At 42.2% G+C, this 23770-nt stretch overlaps 2 protein-coding genes across 3 annotated transcripts; one reads left to right on the top strand and one right to left on the bottom strand.

The window, feature by feature from the left end:
* Window positions 1–1806: 1806 nt before the first annotated feature.
* LOC103702876 (polyprotein of EF-Ts, chloroplastic) lies at window positions 1807–10293 on the bottom strand. 2 transcript variants are annotated; one of them, XM_026803016.2, is made up of 5 exons: window positions 10098–10285; window positions 8088–8322; window positions 4778–6967; window positions 3094–3817; window positions 1807–2642 (listed from the first exon to the last, which is right to left on the bottom strand). In XM_026803016.2, the coding sequence occupies exons 3-5, from the start codon at window positions 6900–6902 to the stop codon at window positions 2030–2032; spliced, it is 3462 nt and encodes a 1153-aa protein (XP_026658817.2). In that variant the 5' UTR covers window positions 6903–6967; window positions 8088–8322; window positions 10098–10285; the 3' UTR covers window positions 1807–2029. The 2 variants fall into 2 exon arrangements, with proteins under 2 accessions (XP_026658817.2, XP_008783732.2); XM_008785510.4 differs by lacking the exon at window positions 8088–8322 and having other exon boundaries at window positions 10098–10293.
* A 2978-nt stretch (window positions 10294–13271) lies between these two features.
* LOC103702896 (methyltransferase-like protein 7A) lies at window positions 13272–18926 on the top strand. The gene is made up of 6 exons (XM_008785538.3): window positions 13272–13717; window positions 13818–13913; window positions 15361–15579; window positions 16923–17019; window positions 18248–18310; window positions 18405–18926. Exons 1-6 carry the CDS (start codon window positions 13355–13357, stop codon window positions 18596–18598), a joined length of 1032 nt encoding a protein of 343 aa, XP_008783760.2. The 5' UTR covers window positions 13272–13354; the 3' UTR covers window positions 18599–18926.
* Window positions 18927–23770: the final 4844 nt, after the last annotated feature.

The following is a 23770-nucleotide window of genomic DNA, read 5'->3' on the forward strand; positions in this document are numbered from 1 at the left end:
GGAGAAATAGCTATTTCTTCAAACTATGCAAAGCTCAACAACGCTTTCAAAATTATGCATCATTGATTATGCAAATTTATGTGCTATGTTCAGTCCTATCAAAATTATCTGACTTGAAGGATCAAAGAAACTGAAGAGATAATTATAATCAATAAATTTTACCATCATTGCTAAAAAAGTTCTTTGTTATTTGAGTAATTATTGAAGATACAAAACTGTTTTGAAAAAGTTTCAAGAGTTGTACCATCTTTCATGTAATGGGAAAGCAGAATCCCGTTACACATTTTTTATCTAAAAATGCTCATTTGCTGGACTGTGAATCAAGTTGATTGGAGGATGCCCTTCTTTTATTTTCAGTCAATTGTTAGAAACTGCTTAACAAATTTCATGGCTTCACAATTTTTTCATCTTTTTATTATAAAAAAATAGGACCATCCATCCGAAAAGTTGTCCTTGAAGTCATTTAGACTCATGGAGAAACTTTAGAAAATGGAGAAAAAAGAAATATAAAAACTCGCTAAAATTTCATCTTTGTCCATTTATATTTCACAGGTTAAAAAATGACATAAGGTCATTTTTCACAAACCCTAATTTCCTAATATCCCAACGTAACATGAGTAATTTTTTAGGGCATATGTCATTATTTGTTTCTAGAAGTTTTTTTTTCTTGCTGGAAAAGCTACAAACGAAGTAATCACATTTACGTCCTTTTAGAATAGAACTGCATTATTATCATTATTTACCAGCTCACAGAGAGGTTGTGAGAAGTAATTTTTCCAAACCATCAAATTGGCCTCTATTTGGCGCAAATAAGAGTACAAGCCAACGTTATATAGAATAGGACATCATTTTTTTTTGTCCTTTTCTATGCAAAAGACATCAAAAAAAAATTGATATCCTATGCTAGAATAGGGCATCCAACATCCATGTTGTGATAATAATCTCTATAATGTTTCCTATGCTAGATGCGGCCATCCAACTACCATCTGGGAGTCACCCTTCAGGCCTAAACATTGATGGCAAAGGACAATTTTTAATTAGTCATACGGCATCAACATATACACAGCAATAACCAGCAATCAAAGAGCAAGAACCCAGCCAGAATTAAGAAACACACAACATTCCGCAAGGCAGGGAGAGATGACAAAAGAAGAAGATTTAAATGCCAGTTGGTGGACGACGCCAGCCTTGTATTCTTAACTGGGGAATGTAAAAAGAAATACAGCACCAGAGATCCAGTTTAGATTCTTTGAAGGCAAGTGTTGACAGGAAAATTACCCCCCGCCGTTTTCTTTCACCAAGCCCTTGTGAATGTCCGGTAGTCTATGTAGTACAACGGTGATACGCTCCTAAACTTTTTAATACAAATATCCCTCCCCTGTTCAACTAACTAAAAGGCCAATTTAGTTGGCTTCAACTGTAGTGCTCTATTAGTTTAGATGTAATGCCACAGGCACATTCGACTTACCCTTCATCATCCTGGTAAGTGCCAATAATAACAGATTCTTCGATCTAAATTTATTTGAGATATAAGACATTCTTGGGAGGGTGTGTTTGAATAGCCATCCTAACTTGGTAGTTGGCATACAAAGTCCCAGAATCAAAATTTTACGGTGAAACTGATCTGCATGTCTTCGGCATAGAACGTAACAGCACTTCAATTTCCACCAAGAAACCATGTTCCATGCTAACGCAGGTTACCACCCCCAATAAACTTGTTTCTCTTCGTATTTGAACATACCTGCAGATCAGCAGCAGAAGAAGAAAAAAAAAAGAAAAAAGAAAAAAAATGCAGAACACATGATAGAGACAACAGAAATAGGATCAAATTGCACTACTGATCCCTTGATTCCATATGTCGGATGTCAAAAATGTATTCTGGATGACCAACAGATGATACAATTAAATAAATACAACTGAACGCCACAACCTTACTCTTACATGAAGCATACAACCCTTCTGGCACCATCTTCCAACTCTTCATGTGAAAGGCCCATGAAAAATGCAGCACCATTACCTTTCACATCTTTCAATCCTCGCTCTCCCCAAGAGTGTAGCGAGCAAATCTCCGAACTCTGATGTTCTCTCCAAGGGCAGCGACTGTCTGTTTCACCAGATCCTTCACCATCACACTGTCATCTTTGATAAAGGGCTGCTCCAAGAGAGCAAGTTCCCCCAGCCTCTTCCCAATCCTTCCTTCCACTATCTTCTCCTTTATATGCTCAGGCTTTGACTTCAGGTCCTCCCTCTGCATTTCTATTTCTTTCTCCTTCTGTACGATACTTTCTGGGATGTCCTCTGTGGAGACAAACTCAACCTGTGGACATGCAACAACTTGCATTGCGAGGTCATCAGCCAACTGCTTGAACTTTTCATTCCGACCAACGAAATCAGTCTCACAGTTGACCTCGATCAGCGTTCCAATCCGAGAATCATGGATGTAGGAAGAGATCAGACCTTCTGCAGCTAGTCTGGAAGATTTCTTGTCAGCAGATGATAGACCCTTCTTCCTAAGGTACTCCTGAGCCTTCTCAAGGTTTCCACCAGTTTCTGTGAGAGCTTTCTTACAGTCCATCATGCCAGCACCTGTTTCCTCCCTAAGTTGCTTGACCAGGGCAGCTGACACAGCAACTGTTGGAGGCCTGCAATGTGAAGTTTCTAGGATCAGTAGAAATGCTAAACAGGAAGATCTACTCTCACTAAAATTCCAAATAATTATCTACAACAGATAGCCAAAGACATCTTAGCATTAGACCAGATACAATAATGAACAGGTTTGCACCTTTTTCCTTTCGAGTTTCTTTTAACCCTGAACTAACGAAGCAACTTATTATCTATGATCGACCCTTTGATTAGAAGATTCAACTGCTTCATCAGATACATAAGGGTTTTCGCACTCCAATGTATTGCATACTATTATAGTCTTGAACTTGTATCTTTTGAAAGTTCATAGAAGTTATCAGTTCATAGAAGTTATTGATCCAGAAAGACCAGCAACTTGCTCTGCATGCTATGGAAGTGAACCTGTGCATGAGGAAGAAGGGGATGCGGGGCGGGGGGGGGGGGGGGGGGGGGAGGGAGGGATGCGCTTACTTTTCGACAGCTTCCTTGGCTTCAGATGGTTGATCCTTTGGGGATGCAGGTGATGGTTTTGCCGCGGTTTGGGCAGCCACTTCAGTAGCAAAGTCCTGGCTCTTCTTTTCCAAACCTTCTCCAAGATTGTAGCGAACAAACCTTCTTACTTTGATATTTTCCCCAATTGTGGCAATGGTTTGCTTCACCCAATCCTTAACTACAATCTTATCATTCTTAATATAAGGTTGCTCAAGCAATGAAAATTCTTCAAGTCTCTTTCTTATTCGGCCATCTACAATTTTTGACCTGATATGCTCTGGTTTTGTCAAAAGGTCTTCCTTTTGCATTTCTATCTCCCTCTCCTTGTTCACAATTTCTTCTGGAACATCTTCAATAACCAAGTAGCGTACTTGAGGACAAGCAGCTACTTGCATAGCAAGGTCATCAACTAACTCCTTGAAAATTTCACCTCGAGAAACGAAATCTGTTTCACAGTTCACCTCAATAAGGACTCCAATTCTGTTGTCATGGATATAAGACCCAATTCTTCCTTCTGCAGTGGCTCTGCTGGCCTTTTTCTCAGCACTTGCTAAACCTTTCTTCCGGAGAAACTCTTGGGCTTTCACAATGTCGCCCCCAGTTTCTGCAAGAGCCTTCTTGCAGTCCATCATGCCTGCTCCGGTTTCTTCACGTAATTGCTTTACAAGAGCTGCAGAAATACTTGTTGCATTTTGCGCACCAACTGCAAGCCACACAAATATCATCAGATCAAAGGACAGATTTGTCACCAAGATTCTATTAGCATTAATCAATTTGCCCGAGATTTCCCCTTAATATTATAATGCAAATAATACCAGAGGCACTGCAGGTATAGCTAATGATGCATGAGACTCAGAGAGGAAAAAATCCTTTGTCAATCAAGATAAGAAATCAGTCACATGCTGTAAAAAATTTGAGGAGTGTGACATGGATTCTTGGTGATGGATTTAATATTAGAATACATGACAAAGTTGATGACTAGGTAAGATTTTCAATGAGTATTTCAAGCATAAAAAAATGGTCAGGTAATTTCAGCAGTTTATTACATCGTAAACATACGAGAACATGGTAAAGCACAACATGCTGCAGTGAAGAAAAGCATAGGACAAGGTTGATGCTGGTATAGTTTCAGCTTCAGGGTGTCAAAGTTGATACAGATTCAGTGTCCGCCATTTTCCAAATGTCACCACATGTACTCGATAATATCAAATTTATAGTACCGGTACATAAAGATGTGAACGACAGATACACATTAGGTATTCCACAGTAGATTCTGAAAAATAAAATGTGAGGGGGGAGATTGCCTACAATTTCTTTTTTTTCTGTTATATTATTAATTTTAACTTTACAAAGCAATTAATTGACTTGGCTAAAAAGTGAAACCTGATCTAAGTCACAAAATTCTTCAATGTCCAAAGTTAATCTTCTATTGTTCTATGGCTGTTTTGTTTTACCTTGATTCTTTTGACAGATGAAGTACTGTTTATACTAATTAGTGTGTTGGACAAATATTATAATATCTGTCCACTGCTCTCGTACTGCAGCCAATGAGATGCATTTTCATCGTCCAGATAAAACATATGAAGTAATGTTAATTTTGAGAAACTTACTCAGGAAGCCTGCCTTTTGGCTAAAGAAGTGACCAATGAAGATAACTACTGACCTTTGAAATCACTTCCTTGATCTGCATTAGTAGTTTGCCCATTTAAGATTTCAGAAGCCTCTGCATTTGCTTCTTTTAATTCAGCAAAGGCCCCTTCATTTTCAACTGGCATCAGTGTTACTTTCTCCACTTTCTCATCAGTTAAAGTATCTTCTGATTGATTAGTAACAACTTCATCAGGAACCACACCTTCTGAAGATAACTTCTGGTTACCAATTTCTCCAGATGACTCCACATGGATGCTGGAATCCTTTATCGCAGATGATTTCTCGCTTCCTGCAGAATCTACAGAGCATTCATTTTCTTCTGCACTCAAAGTTTTACCATCAGTCTCATCTTCCACGACAGTTCCAGTTGTGACATCAGCTTCCCTAGCTTCCTCAGTTACAGAGGCCTCCATTGCTACTCCACTTTCTGAAACCGGAATTCCTCCACTTTTCTTTACAGTTTTAATATCAGCACTTTCTTCCTTGCCTTCAGAAATTATGGAAGATTCACTAGTTAGCAAGTTTTCAGAGGAGCCATCTGCAGAAGATTCACCTCCCTCCAAACTTGAAGCTTTCGAACTTAGGTTTTGTTCCTCTGCAGTGACATTTGCAGCACTGGAATCCTTCACATCATCTGGTATAGAGGCCTCATCTAAAACAGAATCGGAAGAGGGCTCAATTGAGGTTTTAGAGCTCTCCCCATCTTCTTGCACAGTTTCAGGAACAGTCTCAGCATTCTGAGCCTGAGCGCTTGCAGGTTCCTCATCCTTGCTCTCCAAATCAGTAGGAACGTAAGCTTCAACAGAAGCTTGTTCTTGCAGCTCTTCAACAGTGCCTTTCTCATCCTCCAGCTCCTCACTTAAATCAGAGGGACCAACAACGTGGTTCTCATCACTGCTTGCCATTAAGCCGTCAACTTCAAGAGTGTCAGAACTGGCTACATTTTCATCATATCCTCCTGCTTGTTCCAAAGTTTTTGACATGCTTAAATTTTCAGAAGATTTCTGTGCTCTATCCTGCTCATCCAAAAATGCAGCAATCTCCTTGTTCTTACGAAAAGCCAGCTCAAATGGGTTTGTTGCTACATGCACCACCCCCTGATTTAGTTGCAAGTTTAGCTTTTCAACATCTTCTTTTTTTTTCATTGTTAAAGTCACCCGCCCTCTTGTAATGCGCAACACCCGTACCTTAACTTCTTGACCAACCTGCAGAGAGGAGTTTCCCAAAATGCCACCAAACCCTTCAGATTCCTCAGAGATCGGGAGAAATCCTTCCTCCCCTTCTGGAAGTGAAACAAAAGCTCCTGATCTGGTTACATTTTTCACAGTGCCATCTAAATTTTGTCCCTTAACAAACTTAGAAATCTTTTGCACCGCATCATGCTTCTGATTCGACCTTGCAGCATTTTTTCTGACAGCTCTTGGCTTGTTATTACTTCCATCGGCAGGAGTTTCTCTTGTCTGCTGTTTCTTCCTGGGTTCATCAGTATCACGCATTGTCAGAGAGATCCTCCCACTTTCCTTATTTGCTTCCACAATCCTCACTGTCACTTCTTGTCCAACAGAAACAAAAGAGGCCACATCCTTGACATATTCATCACTCATCCTGGAGACATGTACCAGTCCATTTGTAAAGGCTCCAAAGTCAATGAAAGCACCAAATGGTTGAATTGACCTTACTTTCCCTTTAAAGGAAGCACCTGGCACTAGTTCCTCATCCTTCACAGGTGGCATCTCACTTTTCCTTACAGGACTAGGGCGTTTGCTTTTGGCAGTGGAAGGAACAGCGGGGTTTGCTGGGGCATGCTCAGTTGTTTCAGCTGAACTAGCTGCAGTTTCTGAAGTTTCATCAGCAACTTCATCTGAAACAGCAGGATCTGGCTCCTCTATTGTTACATCAGTCCCAACAGCTGCAAAGATTCGGACTCTTGAACCATGCTTTGAAACATAGCCACTATAGTATCTCCGAAACAGCCTTAATGATGTTTTTGTAAATAGAAACCCCTGAGACAATGGTGTTGGCCTTAAATATTTTCCAGAAACATGGCATCTTGTTGATTGGATCTCCTTCCTAAGGCCACAAGTAGTTCCAGGAAGCAGAGTGATATTGCCCACAGAGCAATTAATTACAGGTATCATGTTGAATGCAGTCCTCTGAATTAAAATATCAGTCAGCAACTAGCGGTTCCAATTCCTTTCTTGCCCTACAGCAGGTAGAGTTTGTTAGCAGATTACACCCAAAGTGATTGAGCTGTAAATATAGATTAACCAAATCAGTCCTATTGGTACTTCTAAATAAATATTTTGATCAATAATCATCAGATAAGACCATACGGCATTAATCAAAGTCCGGAGACCTCTATAATTTTGTGACTCTCTGTTGATTCATCATGTAAAAAGGTCTTGATCAAGGTCCTAAATCTGAACAATAAATGAGTTCCATTTATCTTTCATTCGCAGATACATATATTGCAGTATGAAGCCCTTAAACCCGATACTAGTTAATGTTCCATTGGTAACAATTGAAATAATTTATGTAGAATGTAGTCTGTAGGCATAATTGGGATGACTCATCCTTTAGAGCTTTTGATGAATAACCATTGAATTAGAGAATGTACTGCATATGGTGGTAATACAGGTCCATTTATTGGTGTATAGTATAATTAATAAAGACAAAACAAGAGAAAGTTGAAAAAACTTGGAGCATTGGGATCAAATTATATAAGGGGACCAGATGACCAGTTTTGCAGATTATCTTTAGATGGCTTTAACTCTGGTCCCATGAGCGATATATATTAAAGGCTGAAGTGTAACAATTACAAATTAATGAGTTATGCAATGACATCCCACCCTACCAAGACCTAATATTTATTTAACATGGCAGTTAATCCAACAATTTATTTTTTAATTATATGTAATCATTATTAATACCTCTAAGTATTTTCCACAAAAATACAAACTTTTATGGTACTAGAACCTCTTTACAAATGTATCTAAACAAATATGAAACTTTATGAACCAGAATTAGGCATTTATACTACCCTAAAGTCACAGTGAAGGTACCCATGCTTCAGCTCAAGTATTATTACACATCTTTTCAATTAGTGAAGCAGATTATCACTTACTATGCCCCAACCTACATTCCATAAAAGAAGCATTGATACACATGTTGAAACTTGTCCTGTTCAGATGATAGGTTAGAGCTAAGATTAATACACATGTTGAAAGCATGAAGCATTGATTAAAAAAGTGCTACCTGCAAGGTTGAATCAATTTTGAAAAGGAGAGCATCATGGGTAATGTTTTTGTACAAAAATAACAAACCTAAATAGTTCAAGTTTCTGAATGCTCATGCTATGCTCTGAACCTAACCATCTTCAGATAGGTGTCAGATACAGTACATGTGCTGCTCTACCACAGAGGTTCATGTAGGAACATATCTGTGATTTCATGAGCATTGTTATCCTAGAGATAGTCTTCTAAACCCATGCGCTACAAAAGTGCTCACAACCTTATGGAACATAACTGTGACAGAACACCACAAGCTCAGGATAATCACCTGCAAACTCTAATACTCATTACTAAAGATGGAGAACAGTAAATTCCAAAAGAACCATTGTAGAATAAACAGTGAAAGAACCACTTCATTAAGTGTAAAAGGTTTGGAGAAATTGAAGAAAATAGTGAAACTAGCATCTCCCAGCTAAGAATATCTTATTATGACAATAGGATAAAAAAGACCATGTGATTACAAATAAATAACAAAAATCTCTCGTAGTTGTTAAAAAAAAAATAGAAATTTGCAGGTATGAAAAAACCTTTGTTTCCTACTGGACATTACACACAGAGTATATACAATTAATGTTTAATGCTATGATGATCTTGCAGCATCACTAGGATAAATCTAAGTATCAGAAAGCATGGACAACATGGCAGGCATGATACATATCATGCTAAGGCCTTATCGACATATGGATCTGACAAAATACAAGCTGCATTCCTATACTTGGTATGCTACCATGTCAGTGCACAATAAGAACTGGCACAGCTCATCAAGCACGAGTGCATACCGAGCCATTGCCAGGTTGACGCATCAGTCATACCCAATGCATCGACCCTTGGTCATGATACGATAGAAAATGTCGTCATGACATGGTGAAGTCTAGCAAGATTGTAAGTGTTGGGTTCTTATATCTCAATAAGGAAATCAGATCCGCAATAACCTGCCTGTGCAGAGCAATAAGTTTCTAGAAGTCCATGACTAGATCATAAGATCAAGTAGCAGGTTATCTGTGAAAAAGAAGATACACGAACAGTATCAACATAACCGGGGGAAAAAACGCCATTGGAGATGAATGAGTATATTTATATCAACATCATGTGCAAGCTCAAATTCCAAACACCTTTTGATGATGCAACACACTAACTAATTTTCTGCCAAGTGTAAAACGTCTGCAGCTAGATATGGGAATCTATATTTTGGTGACCCTTCACATTTACTTCCCATAAGCCTTTCCAAAATCATCACCGTGCTTCAAAATTATATCAAAATAACTAGCATATAGAAGCTGTACACGGTGCTTGTTTCACATAGAAAATATCAACCTTTTTAACCAATCGGAAAAAACAGATACCTGCTATCAGCAGTGCCCTTCCAACTTTTCGGATCAAATTTCCAGGATCCTTTAACAATGCAAAGAATAAGGGGAAAACCCACTTGACAAAATTAACTTCTAAGCAAACCGTCCAATCACTCCTCAAAAAACCAGAAGATACCTCCTTCTTGGAGTTAATATTCTCCACTGAGCACTTTTTAATATTTCTATAAACCTTTCACCACATCAAACACTTACAAAAAAATAATAACCCAATGTTCCTTGTATATCTCTGGCACATCAGAGTCTTCTTCTCACATCTAAACATCATATTTTCACTACTATGAGTACAAACTTCGCCAGATTCTTTTATGTGCATAATTCCTTCTCACAGTTACATTTGAGACCTCCAAGAAGAACTAAAATGCTTCAATTTCCATAAAACAAACACTCTCTACAACCAGTCATTTCCCATCTTTTACCCAGAATTATCACCATAAGATGAAAACCCCTCCCCATAAATAGATTAAAATTAAAAAAAAAACAAGGCAAAGAAAGTGTTTTTCTACAGTATTTCGTAAACAGACAAATCAAAACTCCAAATTGGGAAAAATCTAACAAAAACCCAGCAGACATAAATGAAAGTGGACATCTCAGTCGCATCAAAAAGGAATGCAGACAGCTCAATAACATGATTATTGGCACGAATATACAGGTCGAATAGGTGGAAAAAGAGCACCTTTTAGCCCCGAAAAGGGTGGAGAGATGGCCGCTGCCCTCCTCGCTCTCCTTCGATGCTTCGAGCGAGAGAGGACTGGGAGTCAGGAGAAAGAGAAGGAGAGATTCCTCGCTCTCTTCCTCTATGCGTCGAGCGAGAGAGGTGGGGGAGAGGGGAGGGGCGGAAGGCGGGACTTATATCCTTATCCTGTGGGTAAGAGACGGGCGTGTGGGGTTTATGGTGGGGGAGAAAGAGAGACCAAACAGATGGGCGAGGAGACGAGCTACTGGCTGGATTGTCCCGGCTCAGTAGGTGCGGTCGGGGATGGGCCGATGGTCTAACCAAACGGCGGCTGTTATAACGGTTTAAAGGCGCGTCATTGAAACCTTCATCATATGGAGCTATGCATCCGTATCTATTTCTCGCCTACCGTCTAGTGCACTACATATTATTACATCATGTGGGGCTTGCACATTATAGTTCCACATTTTTAGCCTATAAGAAATATCTATCAGAATATCATATTTTCAGCCTATGGCGGAGCCTGCACATTATAGTTCCACATTTCTAGCCTGTGATGGACACCATATTTTTAGCCTGTAACGGAGCCTGCCATAATAATGAGATAAACCCAAAGTCCCTTTTTATACAATTCAGTTTAGAATTATATAATCTTGTTTCATATCTATTCTACTACATTTGTCAACCAAAATGCATAATGAATATGCATGCGAAGCTCTCGAGTGTATACCTCTATATTAACTATATTTACTTGTATAGTGTGGTGCAAACTATCCATAGTATTTCTATTGATCTTTATAAATACTTATCTTTATGAGTAAATATGCCTCCATTATTTCCATCAATGTGATGCTCTTTATGAAATAGACAACACAAAATATTTATCAAATTTGAGAGAGTATTTCATCAAGTTATTTAATAAGTGCAAAAAAGCACCTCAAAAGTACTGCAGCAGCCACCAAGGTGGTAGCTCAGTTGAAACGGGGTGTTTGCTTCTGACCAAGTGATTCCAGGTTCGAAATGCGCGGGCGTCGATTAAATTCGGGGATCGGATGGCCCACGCCTGGACACGGGGTCAAGAAGCGCTACTGGTCGGCTAGTAGCCTTGGTGGTGCCAGGTGTGACGTACTCACACGGAGAGTAACCGTACCGGAGCCCATAGGGGTAACGAGCCCTCCCCACGGATGGGGAGGGTATGAGTAAAACCGGCCGGGGTGCCCAACACAGTCATTTCTGCTCGCATCGAACATTCTCCCGGCGGGGTGAGGGCCCAGTGGGGACTCTATTTCATTTCAAAAAAGAGGGTCCGCCGTTGTTAACCGGGGGGAGGAAAGGACAAGCCCACTTCCGCGTAGCAGCCCCCACTGGGCCCTCACCCCGCCAGGAGAATGTTCGATGCGAGCAGAAATGACTGTGTGTTGGGCACCCCGGCCGGTTTTACTCATACCCTCCCCATCCGTGGGGAGGGCTCGTTACCCCTATGGGCTCCAGTATGGTTATCCTCCGTATGAGTACGTTACACCTAGCACCACCATAAGTAACTCGAGCATCGCTCTCACTCCACAAGGGCAGTTGGCTTTCGCTGTTCCGGATTTTCTTTCCATAGAACGAGTAAGAGAAAGTGAATCAGAGCAATCCCCTGCTGACATAGCAATCCCCCCCCCCCCCCCCCCCCCCCCCCGCGTTTTCAAAGCAAAAAAAAAAAAAGTACTGCAGCCATCTATTTTAAGTTCTTACTACATGACCACTCAACTATCATTACTTGAAGCAAATACCTCACGACAATTAGTTGTCATGCGAGAATTTAATCATTCCCCGCATGATTGATTATTGGAGAAGAGATACCTTATTAGAACAATGTTTTGTGGGGAAGAAAGACAATAGATGTGTGCTGCTATTTTCAGTCACTTAAAAAGAAAATGAGAATAGAAACATACTAGGTTATACATAAGAGTTCACAAACTTTAAACCAATGAAATCTCTTTCTTTTGAGTTATTAAAAAAAATCAAGTTTCTTTTGGAAAAAAAAATGCAATCAGATTTTCATAACAAAACTGTGCATTATCATCCTAAACTTTGAAAAGAGCTACTTAAGAGCCTATATTGAATGCTTGAGTTGAAGCTTTTATTAGATTCATCGGTTGGGCTAATACAACCAGCAAAAACTCTATATTCATAAATAAGTAGGTGTGGTTTTGGAGTGACTTGGCACGAATTTCATATAGCAAGCTTTTTTTTTTCTCCTTATGCGAGTCAGGCTAGCCTACTCTAATGCCACCTCCTAAATATTTATGAATATAGACTAGCCAAGTCTGTAATCTCATGATTTTGCTGGTTGTACTGGTCCAACCTACAAATTTCATAGGATTTTAGTCTAATCACCCAAATAGGCTCTAAAAGATGGAAAAATCATAGCTACCATACTTTCTCATATCAAAACTTAAAATATAACAAAAATTATAATCAAGTTTGTGTGAACTTATTATCAAGATATACATAAATTTATAGCAAACTTATGTAGAACACCGATGCTCTGTATGAACTCAAATAAAATAATTCTTCATGCCTTGACAAGCTACATGCTCGGTTTAGCTCAAATTCAGTCCAAACTTTTTACATGCTTGTTTTTTTTGATAAAACAAAATTTGTCTCTTCTATATTAACAAGTGTAGATGCATCTATCAAGATAATATTTTATAGGCAGTGATCGAAGGTGGTCCATAGATAATCAAGAAGTGATGAGCCATGTGCAAAGCTATCTAATCCATGGTTTCTTTGAACACCAAAATTATAAAAATTCTTTTGAGACTGGAGATAAATTATATTTATATCCAATAATTGAAAAATCTATACTTACCCACCTGAAGTTTATTTTTATTCAATATTTTGATTCATAACTTAACCAAATATTAGTCAAAAATGTTAACCCTAAATGAGACCGAAAATAATTTTAAGTGATATAAAAGCCGCCTAAGAATATAAAAAAAATATGTATCCTCTTTTATTTAAAATAATTTTAAATTTTTTATAAAATAAATAATTTTACTAATGTTCTTAATTTAATAGAATGGAAATATTAATTTTATAATTTATTGGTTGTAAGTATAAATGTAAAGTTCAGAGGGGTTTTTATAATTTATTCAAATTATAATGCGTTAAACCAGACCCAGTCCCGTCTGTGCTTTCCAAAGTCCAAACGCAACTTTACGATATATAATGACCATCCTCGCCCCCTTCTTCAAGACCCTATATAATGGATGGTCCAGGTCGATCAATTACCTAAATTCCTCGCCAGATCCGGTGGCGGCAAGCGGCGGCGCCGGACCATGAACTCCTCCGTCTCCGAGCTCTCCTCCTCCGCCTCCCCCGTCTCGCGTCTCCCGAGGCCCCCCTCTCGGCCTCCACCGAAAGCTCGTACTCTAACCCTAACACTAGCCCGGTCATCGCCTGCCAGAGAGGCGTCGCCGGAGCCGGCGGGCTTGGTCTTGAACCCGCGCTCGTCCTGCGCTCTCCGATGCTGCCCCTGCGGACGGCGGCTGGGCCTCTTGGGAACCACGGTGGCGGCGCTGCTCCCAGTTCCTCCCTCTAAGGCGTCGGGTCCTGGCCCCTCCGATACGGAGGCAAGAACTCGCGATCTTACGAGTAAAAGAGAGGATCTTATTAAGTTCTGGGATTTGTTGCAAAGTTCACTGTAAATCTGCATGTTTTTGTTGTTGTTAGGATATGGTGGAGAGATTCCATCCTTCGAGGCCGGATTGGTATGAGGAACTCTACGCAAAGGCTCTGGAGCTGGGCACGAGATCGTACGAAGCTGAGGTCAGTAGTAGAGTTCCTTCTTTCTCGAATATATGACGGCTATTTAAAGTTTAGTCCTTTTAAAAATAGAAACTTTGATGTTAAAATACTTAACATTTAAAAATCTATCTTTTGAGCGGCAAAAAATGGAGAGATTAATAATTAAGGAGAAGGTTGGTGAATGGAAAAGCACTTGGATGGTATTTAGTCTCAAAAGATTATTTTTTGGTAAGAAAATCTGATAAAAGTTTGTTGGGAAGAAGTCAATAAATGGTTTTCTACTTTATGATTGGATTTCCTTCTTCCAATGTAATAATATTTCATGATCGCATTGGAGGATTGCTTGCCCAACCTCAAATGAGCTAGACAGATTCTACATATCTTTGCTGGATTAGGTTGTTTCGTGTTATTTCAACTTTAGCGAGCTAAACAATTTCATGCTCATACCTAAAGCAGGACTTTTATCAAGTTTTAAGCATATAACCGTCACTTTCTTATTTTGTTGTGCCTAGGAGAATACAAGTCAAACGTTTTTGTCAAATTTACATGGGTGTTTTGGATGTCTAGTTGCAATAGCCATATGACATCTCATACATGGCAAGGAAACATGAAGACTTCAACTTGACTGAGAAGAAGAATGTGCTTGTTAGCACACATTATAATGCGGTAACTAAGTTTGGTTTGGGTTAGCTGGTATACATACAATAGGTTGTAGCCCTAATGTTCACAGCTAACAGATACTAAATGATATGAGCACACGTTGAACGAACTTGCACTATATATACAACTAGAACTATATATCATCTGAAACTCTAGCAGACCCTTTTGAGTTGTGTATTTGCATCATAAATGAGGCTCAACTATGGCATCATTGTCTTTTGCCTGCCTCAAGTGTTTCGTTCTGTACTTATGTTTGTCTTGCATATTGGTACTATAACCACAGTCAATCTTCTTGATCCGATCAATTTGGTTTTTCTTCATGGATCCTCCTGTATAATATGTCATCATCCTCTATCGACACATACTTCTCATAACCTATTTTTTGCGCAATTACTTTTAGGTTTTCCAGGGCTTTCCTTGCCTTTATGACATTCATTCTGTTTATCCAAACCCCTGTTATCAATGGGGCACCGTCTTAGCATCATTTGATTCTGCATGAACAAACTATCCTGGTTGATCCTCTCCCATCCCCCACACCCCACCCCCCGCCCCCAGGAATTTATCATGTGGGTGTAAATGCAGCTCTTTTAGTCCTCTAATTTACTCATTTCCAGCACTTCTTTTCTAGTTGTACAACATAGAATGGGCATATTTGCGACAGTTATGTTCCTATTATTCATTATTTCCCAACATACTGACTCATACAAGGCTGTCCTTCTAACCTTTCTTATAACATGTATGAGAGATGACTGATATTGTTGACTTTTATTAATCATTCTTATTTATTTTCTCTTCAATTTTGGTGAAGGTTGCAGCCTACAAAGCAACACTCTTTTCTCAATTGACAGGAGAGAGTAAGAAAATACTGGAGCTTGGCGTTGGCACTGGTCCTAATTTCAAATACTATGCAAGTGCAGCAGATATTAATGTCATTGGAGTGGACCCTAATAAAAAGATGGAGAAATATGCTCAGGCAGCAGCTGTAGCAGCCGGGCTACCATTATCAAATTTTAGTTTTATGCGAGGGGTATGATGCTTTCCATCCAATATCTTTTTCAACTTCATTATTTATTTCCCTGATTTTAGGATTGCATTAATGGCTAGAATCCCATACAATCTGGCTGAGCTAGCCTAATACCTTACATTATCTATTCAAGAGTTGCTATCATTTTCCTTTCTTTTCCATGTTTGCCCGAGATTTTTTTTTAATGTTATGCCATTAAAGTGGCCTTTGTATTGGTTATATATCCAACAGTTCTTTTATTTTGAGTAGTCCCACACATGTTCAGATATTCTTCTTGCAATTCTTAGGTGCTTATGGCTGTGAATGATCTGTTGTGATATTGCCTATAATTTTACACGTCACTTGCAAATTAGATCAAAATACATGTAATCTGGAATATATTATGTCAATCGGGCCATACAAAAAATTGCATCTGAAGATATTTGAGAGAGTTGATTCATTGTCAGTTTTAGGACATGTACAATGGTGAGTTGGCCTAAAAGTATCTGGGTGTCTTGAGGTTTGTGAAGTAATAAAAGGAGACTTGTAGCCTCGAGGTGTTCATTTATTTTGTTAGCATATGACATTCAGAGGTAGGTTACTTAAACTGTGCATGGCAAAGGAAGTTTTTATTCTCTACTTTCTTCTACAAATTCCTTTTTTTTAACCAATAGAATTTTTAAGAATAGCAAATTTTTAATGCTAAGGATTTACAAAAGAATTTATGCATGAAGAGATCCTGCTTATTACTATGTGCTTGTTTTTCCCATGAAAGGTGGAAATTTAACATAATAATTGTGATTTTTTTTAGTAGAAACTAGAAGTGGGATGTGACCTATCATTTACTTTAAAGTAGCTGCAGTATATTAGCAATCTATCATAAAATGGTCCATATGTTCTGAAAATCTTTGGTGGTGACTTGAAAAAAGTATTAAAATTGATAGCTACCTGCAAGTAAAAAACTTACGCATGTCCTATCTAGTATAATTGGTGTTTATTGATGGTTTATAATGCCAAAGATATATAGAAAAACATATTTAATCATGATGTAGATTTAATAAGTTAGTCTTGGCTTTTTTTTGGATCTTTAAAGTTAAAGCAACATATCTAAAGATTTTGCCTGAAAGTTTGGTTTCAAAAGGAAGAAAAAGCAGCCATTGACTAGCATTTATTTAATTACTCGTACCCCCTTGATGAAGTTGGTTTCTGGGCTAAAGCTTTGGAATTTATAGCTTTTCAATTTTTTGATTGACTTTTATGTTGTTTTCGTAGAAACATTTATTGTCAATCCAACTTTAGTGCAATGCATTGCTCTTTATTTGTGAGAACTGGTTGCTTCGGGAATTCAAGTCCATACTTTCATGTAGGTTGGGGAAGTTTTACCTGTAGGAGATGATACCATGGATGCAGTGATTGGTACTCTGGTTTTGTGTTCTACCAAAGACATTGACATGGCACTTAGAGGTATTTATAAATTCGTTGTTCCTTTCTAAGGTCCATGTTTAACAGCTCTTTCATTGTGCACCTCTGGTTTTGCATCATAAAGATGTGTACACACACACACAGAGAGACACACACAAAGATGGTTGGTTAACCTGCTATTGTTGTGAGAATTCTAGAATGGGGACACCTAAGATGACTTCAATATCATCAGTTAGAAAAGAATGATTTGGAGAGACTTTCTATATCAGAAGACCTATCCTTGCATGGTAACTGCTAAAGAAGTAGAATGCATACAATTGGCCTAAATTGGTGGTATGAGGCTTGTTGATATGTTTCTACCAGTGACAAAACCACAGAAAACAATAGAAATATCTCGGTGACAACATAGTTTCAAAATTGTAATGTCTTTCTTTGTCTAAGGCCTTTTTTATCTCGAGGATGAAACTTATACCACCAATTATGTCTGAAAAGGCATCAATAATGAAACATGTGTATCTTAATTGGCAGTTGCTCAGGAAGTAAACTTCTGGATTTAGCTCCGCAATGTGCCTATATGATTCTATAAATGTTCATTATATAATATAATTGCTCCTATGTCTTTGGATTTCTTTTACCTATTTACACTGTATATGAAGTTGACTGCACAAGCTATATAATATTGGCATTTTTGAATCTTGCATTACTACTAGTAAATTCTTTGGTATAACCTGCTTTGGAAATTTTAGTTTGCAAATGAGAATATTTGCTAACAATGTCTAGTTGCTATTCCAACAAGAATAAATGATTATATTTAATTTATAATAATGTTTATGGGGTAACATGCCAATCTGGTACGTGTATTAACTCAAGCATATAACTTTGCATCTGAGTTTTGTTATTTTGGTGCTTAATTTCTTTTGAGTAAAAAAATAAATAATCCCGTCGCCTGAGAGATTCAAACTCTCGCCGGGAAACCCCATGTCCTTAGCAGGCGCATGCCTTGACCACTTGGCCAAAGCGATGTTGTTGTTCTTTTCAGTGCTTAATTTGAACTGGCCTGCATTTTCCAAATCTAGCTTCTCTCGATGCCAAATTCAAATGCTAGCATGTTCATTCTACAATAGACATACATATTTGGTAATTCTGTGTTGAAAAATGGACAGATGCTTCTATCCAATAATCAAAGGATGTCGTGGTGCTTTCAAATGTTAAACTTCTAGTTCTTTAGTATTTAGTGCTATAGATACTGATTTATCACAAACTCATGCAGAGGTTAAAAGGGTGTTAAAACCAGGCGGTCTTTACTTATTCATTGAGCATGTGGCTGCGCGTGGTATTTCTCAGAACTTCTTGCCAGACTGATGAGCAGGTCAACTATGCTCTTAAAGTTTTGTGTTTCATTCTTGTTAATGGAGTTTCTCTTGCAGATGGCTCTCTCCTCCGATTCGTGCAGAGCATTCTTGATCCACTCCAGCAGTTCGTTTCAGATGGGTGTCACCTGACTAGGGAAACAGGGAAGCTAATTTCGGAAACTGGATTCTCCAGTGTGGACCTCAACACTGCATTCCTCTCATCTGCCGCCGTTTTAGGTCCCCATGTTTATGGAACAGCTCGTAAATAGCATGTCCTTAGTTATCGCTCTCGTTTTTGGTCGCTTGTAATGTATTCTTATTACTCCTACTCGTGTCGAAGAAGATCCAGCAATGCCTCTTAAATGACCACTTTTTTTCCGGTGGAAAGTGGACCCAGTTCTCATCGCAGAAGAGTCATCTACCTGTACTTTTTTTTTTCCGAAGATAATGTACTAGGTGATAAGGGATCAAACTATTAGTGCCCTTTTGGGCATGTGTGCATGGGCACATTCACCAACTGGTTTAGAGTTTTGGATGTATCATTCAATAATTGAATTCAGAATCTCTTGTTGCTGAGCAGAGAGAGATGTGTCACTAGACACTGGACCATGCTTGATTCAAAAAAAAAAAAAACAGAAAGGGTTATCTTTTAGGGGATTGCTACGGTGCATTTTTATATTTTTTGCAAAAAATATGATTGATCTGAGTTGTTTATTGTTTGAAGTTATAGTAGAAAATTTAGGTTAACTGTTATCCATCCAGTTATCCTCTCAACTCCCAACTCGATTATCCTTGCCGTGGAGAGTGCCAGAGAAAGAATGTACTTTATGTTGCCTGGGTTTTCTTGCATGGTATATCGTGCTATACCAAATTGGATGGTATGAGATATATTATACCAATTCGATATCGTTACACGGTATGAGGATATATCGTTATTTGATACACCGAACAAACTTCATACTGTATTGATATAATAATAGCATGGCACCTGTATAGACAGCATATCTTTGTTCACTTGCATGTTTATGTCATTGGATTCAGACGGCTTAAATTCTCTGTTGTCAAGTGACAGAGGGAACATTGCATGGACACAAAATGGGCACTTTATGGCGGTGTCGGTATAATACGTACATCCATCGTCAGACTTAGTATTAGACCAATACTCAATTTTCCTTTTTTAAGGGATTAATAAGCCAGCAGATTTGAAGAATTAAATCAAGTAAAAATGCTTGCTATCTTCTGATTATACGGCTATTTGTACTTAAGATTGGCAATTAGTTAGGTTGAGTCAAGTTTGCATTAGATCAAGATATAATTGTTGCTGGAAATTGGACCCGGGGGCCGCCGCGAAGCCGGAGAAGGAGGAGCTCCGCTGCTACAGGGGGCGGACGGCGGTGCGCCGGCCGGCTGCGTCCTCCACCGTGGGGCGTGGGAGCGTCCGAGGAGGGGAGTGGTGCGTCCAGTCCTGCCCTGTCTTGCAAAAAAGCCGGTGGCCGGGCTCCCCGGCGCCGGCCCTCCGATGCCTAAGTCAGAGGGGGCAAGTATGTGGAGAGAGCGGGGAGGAGAGTATGTGGAGAAGACACAGAGGATATCTGGATAAGATCAAGAAGATGAAAGGGATGATGTCATCAATTGTGTCTGTGCTTCCTCCCACCCCCTCCCGGAGGGTCCAGTCCGGGGAGTTTTTGTTAGGGGTTTCTCAGAGTCCGTCCCCAGAGCCTCCTTCCTCTTCCCCCCCAGGCTTCCTTTTATAAAAGGATTTGGTTACCTGGGAGGTGACAGGAGGTTTGTCCTGTTCTGTGATAATTGGGCACGATTTAGCCCATTAATGGCGTAGTGGAGAATGGGACCGGATCAGACCGGAACCAGGGAGTTGTCACGGTCGATCGGACCTGTTGGAGTTGTTGAACCGCCGGCCGTGGTGGGCCTGGGGTCCGTGGATGGTAAGTGCATTTATTACCGAATGAACCGGCGGTCAGGTAGAGCCATACGCTCTGATGGTTCAGTGATCCGGAGATCGTCTTGGGCCGTGTTCATTAAATGACTTGAGTGCATCGGAGACTTGAGGGAGTCTCGTGCATTAATGGCAGGTCGTGGCGAATGCCTGCGAAGATCTTATGCCTTGATGGCTTGGAGATAACGGCAGGTTACAAGCTGTAAGAGTTGTCAAGTCACTTGGATTTTAGACGGAGGTTAAGCATTAAGGCATCGGCTCGGCAGGGGTGCCGAGCCGAGCTGGTCGCCCAATGGGGCGCCCTATGGCGGGGCCGTTTTGAGTACTCCTGGTCGGCGCTCTTTAGGCGAGCACCTTCTAGCAGAGCGCCTCTATTCGGCGCTTTTTGCCCCCTGGTCGGCATCCCTTGGCCGAGCATCCCTACTTTGATTATTTTGGCTGGGCGCCTCTTCTTGGCGCTCTCTCTGGTCGGCATCCCTTGGCCGAGCAGTTCTCTGGTCGGCACTCCTTGGCCGAGCAGCTCTCTGGTCGGCGCTCTCTGACCGAGCAGCTTTCCGGTCGGCGCTCTCTGACCGAGCAGCTTTCCGGTCGGCGCTCTTTGGCTGAGCGCCTCCGTGGATGCATGACTTGGGGTTTTTCCCCCAACACTACCCCCCGACTTCCGAGTTCCAGTTGGCTACCAGCTGGAGCGCGGGAAGTAGCTTTAGTTGGGTCATTACGAATTCCGAAAATTTTGATTTACTGCGCGTTTTGAATTATCGGAAGCTTCGAGGTGCCTTTAATAGGCGGCGTCTCTTCCTTCCCGAAAAGCCTCATTATTGGGACACTTTTTGCGAAGCGTCCTTGCGTCGTGGGCTCATGATGGGGCCGCACGATCTTCGATTGCGGACGCCTTTCCGCACGATCCGATGGGGCGCTTCAATGTTCAAAGCGTTAGCCCTAATTAAATGCGTCGTTCTGTCTTTTAGACCGACACGTGTTATCATCTAACCGGGACGCAGCGTTTTCTTCGCTGATCCGGGCCGTTGGGGAGGTCTATATAAACTCTCCCCCGGCCCCCTGTCCTCTTTCTATTGCTTTCTGCTTCCAGCTTCCTATTCTTCCAGCCTTCCTCAGACCGAAGTCCCTTTTCTCCGGCATCTTCCCCAGGTCCCCCTTCTTTTTGACTTCTCTCTCGCAATGGGTTCTTTGCCTAGTGAAGTAGTGTCCACCATGAGTGTCCTGGAGGTCGAGATGACCGAAGAGTGGTTTTTCCCTCTTCACGGGTTCCGTTTGGAACCCGCCAGGCGAAGGGATCGGATAACCGATCCTCCGGTGGGCCGGATCGGAGTGCACTCGGAGTCACTCTGGGCCGGCCTCCGGTTTCCTCTTCACAGCTTCGTGAATGAGTTGCTGGCGGTATGCCAGTTGGTTCCGGCGCAACTTACTCCGAACGCTTGGAGGACAGTGATGGGCTTCCTGTCACTGTGTTTACTGCAGGGGATTCCTACCTCTGTCAACGTCTTTCGGCGACTTTTTATTTTTAAGTCGAATCCGGGGGACGGGGAGTGGCTCTACATTGCCCTTCGGGCGGGTCGGCCACTCTTTCATGGTGCCCCCTCATCCATTCATGGTTGGAAGGAGAAATTCTTCTTCCTGGGTTCTGAACGGTCCTGGGGGTTTGACCCCAGGTGGAGGCCGGCCCAGCTTAAGTCCATCAACAGGCTCCCCCAGCTTTCTCCGCGTGAGCAGGAGATCCTCGACACCATCCGCAGCCTTGGGGACGGGATTTTGCTGAACGGCCTCATTAGCGAGGACGCTCTGGTGAACGTGGGCCTGAGCTCGGCACGTCCTCAGAGTAAGGATAATTACAGCAACCTTTTATTTCCTTAATTATTCTAATGTTCTAATTTTGTTCGTCTTTGCAGACATCGCAAAGATGGTGACGAAGAGCGAAGTTCTTTATGCTCGCTTCCAGAAGAGAGCGGCCGAGCTCTCAGGAGAGCCCGCCGAGTCGAGAAAGAAGCAGAAGGTCTCGGCAACCTCGACTCCCTCGGCGGCGGTGGTGGCCGAGGCGGGTCCTTCTCGCCCCGCGCATCCCGAGGCGGGGCCTTCTCGCCCTGCGCATCCCGAGGCGGGGCCTTCTCGCCCCGCTGACTCCGAGGCGGGGCCTTCTCAGCCCGCGCGCCCTGAGGCTGATCGGAGAGAGGGCGCGGGCTCCGGGGGCTCGGGCTCCAGAGCCCCGATGGCGCCCCTATGCCCGGCGCCCTTGGCGCAGGTCCCTGGTCGGCAGGACGCTCTAGTTGCCGACCAGGGGAGGAGTTCAGCGGGTCCCGTGCTTGCACGCCCCGCTATAGTTGTGCGGCGGTCAGATCGGCCGCTCATCCGACCCCAGCCCCCTAGCTCCGCGGCGGGGAGCAGTCAGGGAGCCCCGGGGTCGGCTCTGCCTAGGCCAGCCGATGCTGGCCTTCCGGGCCTATCAGGCTCGGAGGAACGGGTGCCCTATGCACCCGCCTGGTCAGTGTTCGAGGGTGACTCAGCCCTCGAAAACCCACAAGTGGCGCGCGAGATATTTCGGCTCGCGCTGCTCCCGGCTGACCGGGCCATGATGCAGTCCATGAGCTACAACACTTTCATGGACTTTACCCGCTGCAATACCGTCCGGGTGAGTAAAATTTTCCTCTTACGTGATTTGTAGAGATTTTTTACTCGTGGCGCCTTACGTCTCTCTTTTACAGCACTTGCACGAGACGGAGATGCTGATGCACCTGGTTCAAGAGTACCGGGAGAAAGCCCGGAGGTGCCAGCGCAGCTACGAGGAGGCCCAGAAGAGGTACATGGCCGCCGAGGCGAAGTACCTGGCCTCCGAGGAGAAATACCAGGCCTCTGAGGCCGAACAGCAGGTGCTCCAAGGGAAAGTCGGAGCATCTGATGAAAAGATTCGAGCTCTGACCGCTGAGCTCGATGAAGAGAAGGGCGCGCACGCATTGGCGAGGTCCGAGCTGCGCGCCGCAGAGGCTCGATTGGCCAAAGCCAAGCAGGCGTTGGCCTTCCGCGAGCAGGAGGTGGGGGATGCCCGCCTCCGACATTCGGAGCTCGAGCAGGAGCTGAGGGGCCTCGAGCGGAAAGCCGCGTACCACGAGGCCCGGGAGATAGAGGCCCGGGAGAACGCCCAAAACGCAGTGAAGCTCTTCCGCGAGTCGGAGGAGTTTTGCGAACTCATGGCAGAGGAGGGCGTGAACGGGCTGATCCAAGGCTTCCGGGATTTCCGCAACCAGTTGCGGCGGCTTCTCCCGGACTTCGATGTAAACCTGCTCAAGCCGGGAGCAGGGGTCGAAAGGCCGGGGGCGGAGGCGGAGGCAGAAACTCCAGAAGTCGACCAGAGAGGTCTGGCCGAGGCGGCCGAAGCCGTCCCCGAAGTTGCCGAGGTCGCCTCCGAGGCTACCCCCATTGCTGCCGAGGCCACCGAAGAGGTCCCGGGTGCTGAGCCAACCAGTCCCGGTACTGC

Source organism: Phoenix dactylifera, chromosome 6 (genome assembly GCF_009389715.1).
Source record: "Phoenix dactylifera cultivar Barhee BC4 chromosome 6, palm_55x_up_171113_PBpolish2nd_filt_p, whole genome shotgun sequence".
Taxonomy (NCBI): Eukaryota; Viridiplantae; Streptophyta; class Magnoliopsida; order Arecales; family Arecaceae; genus Phoenix; species Phoenix dactylifera.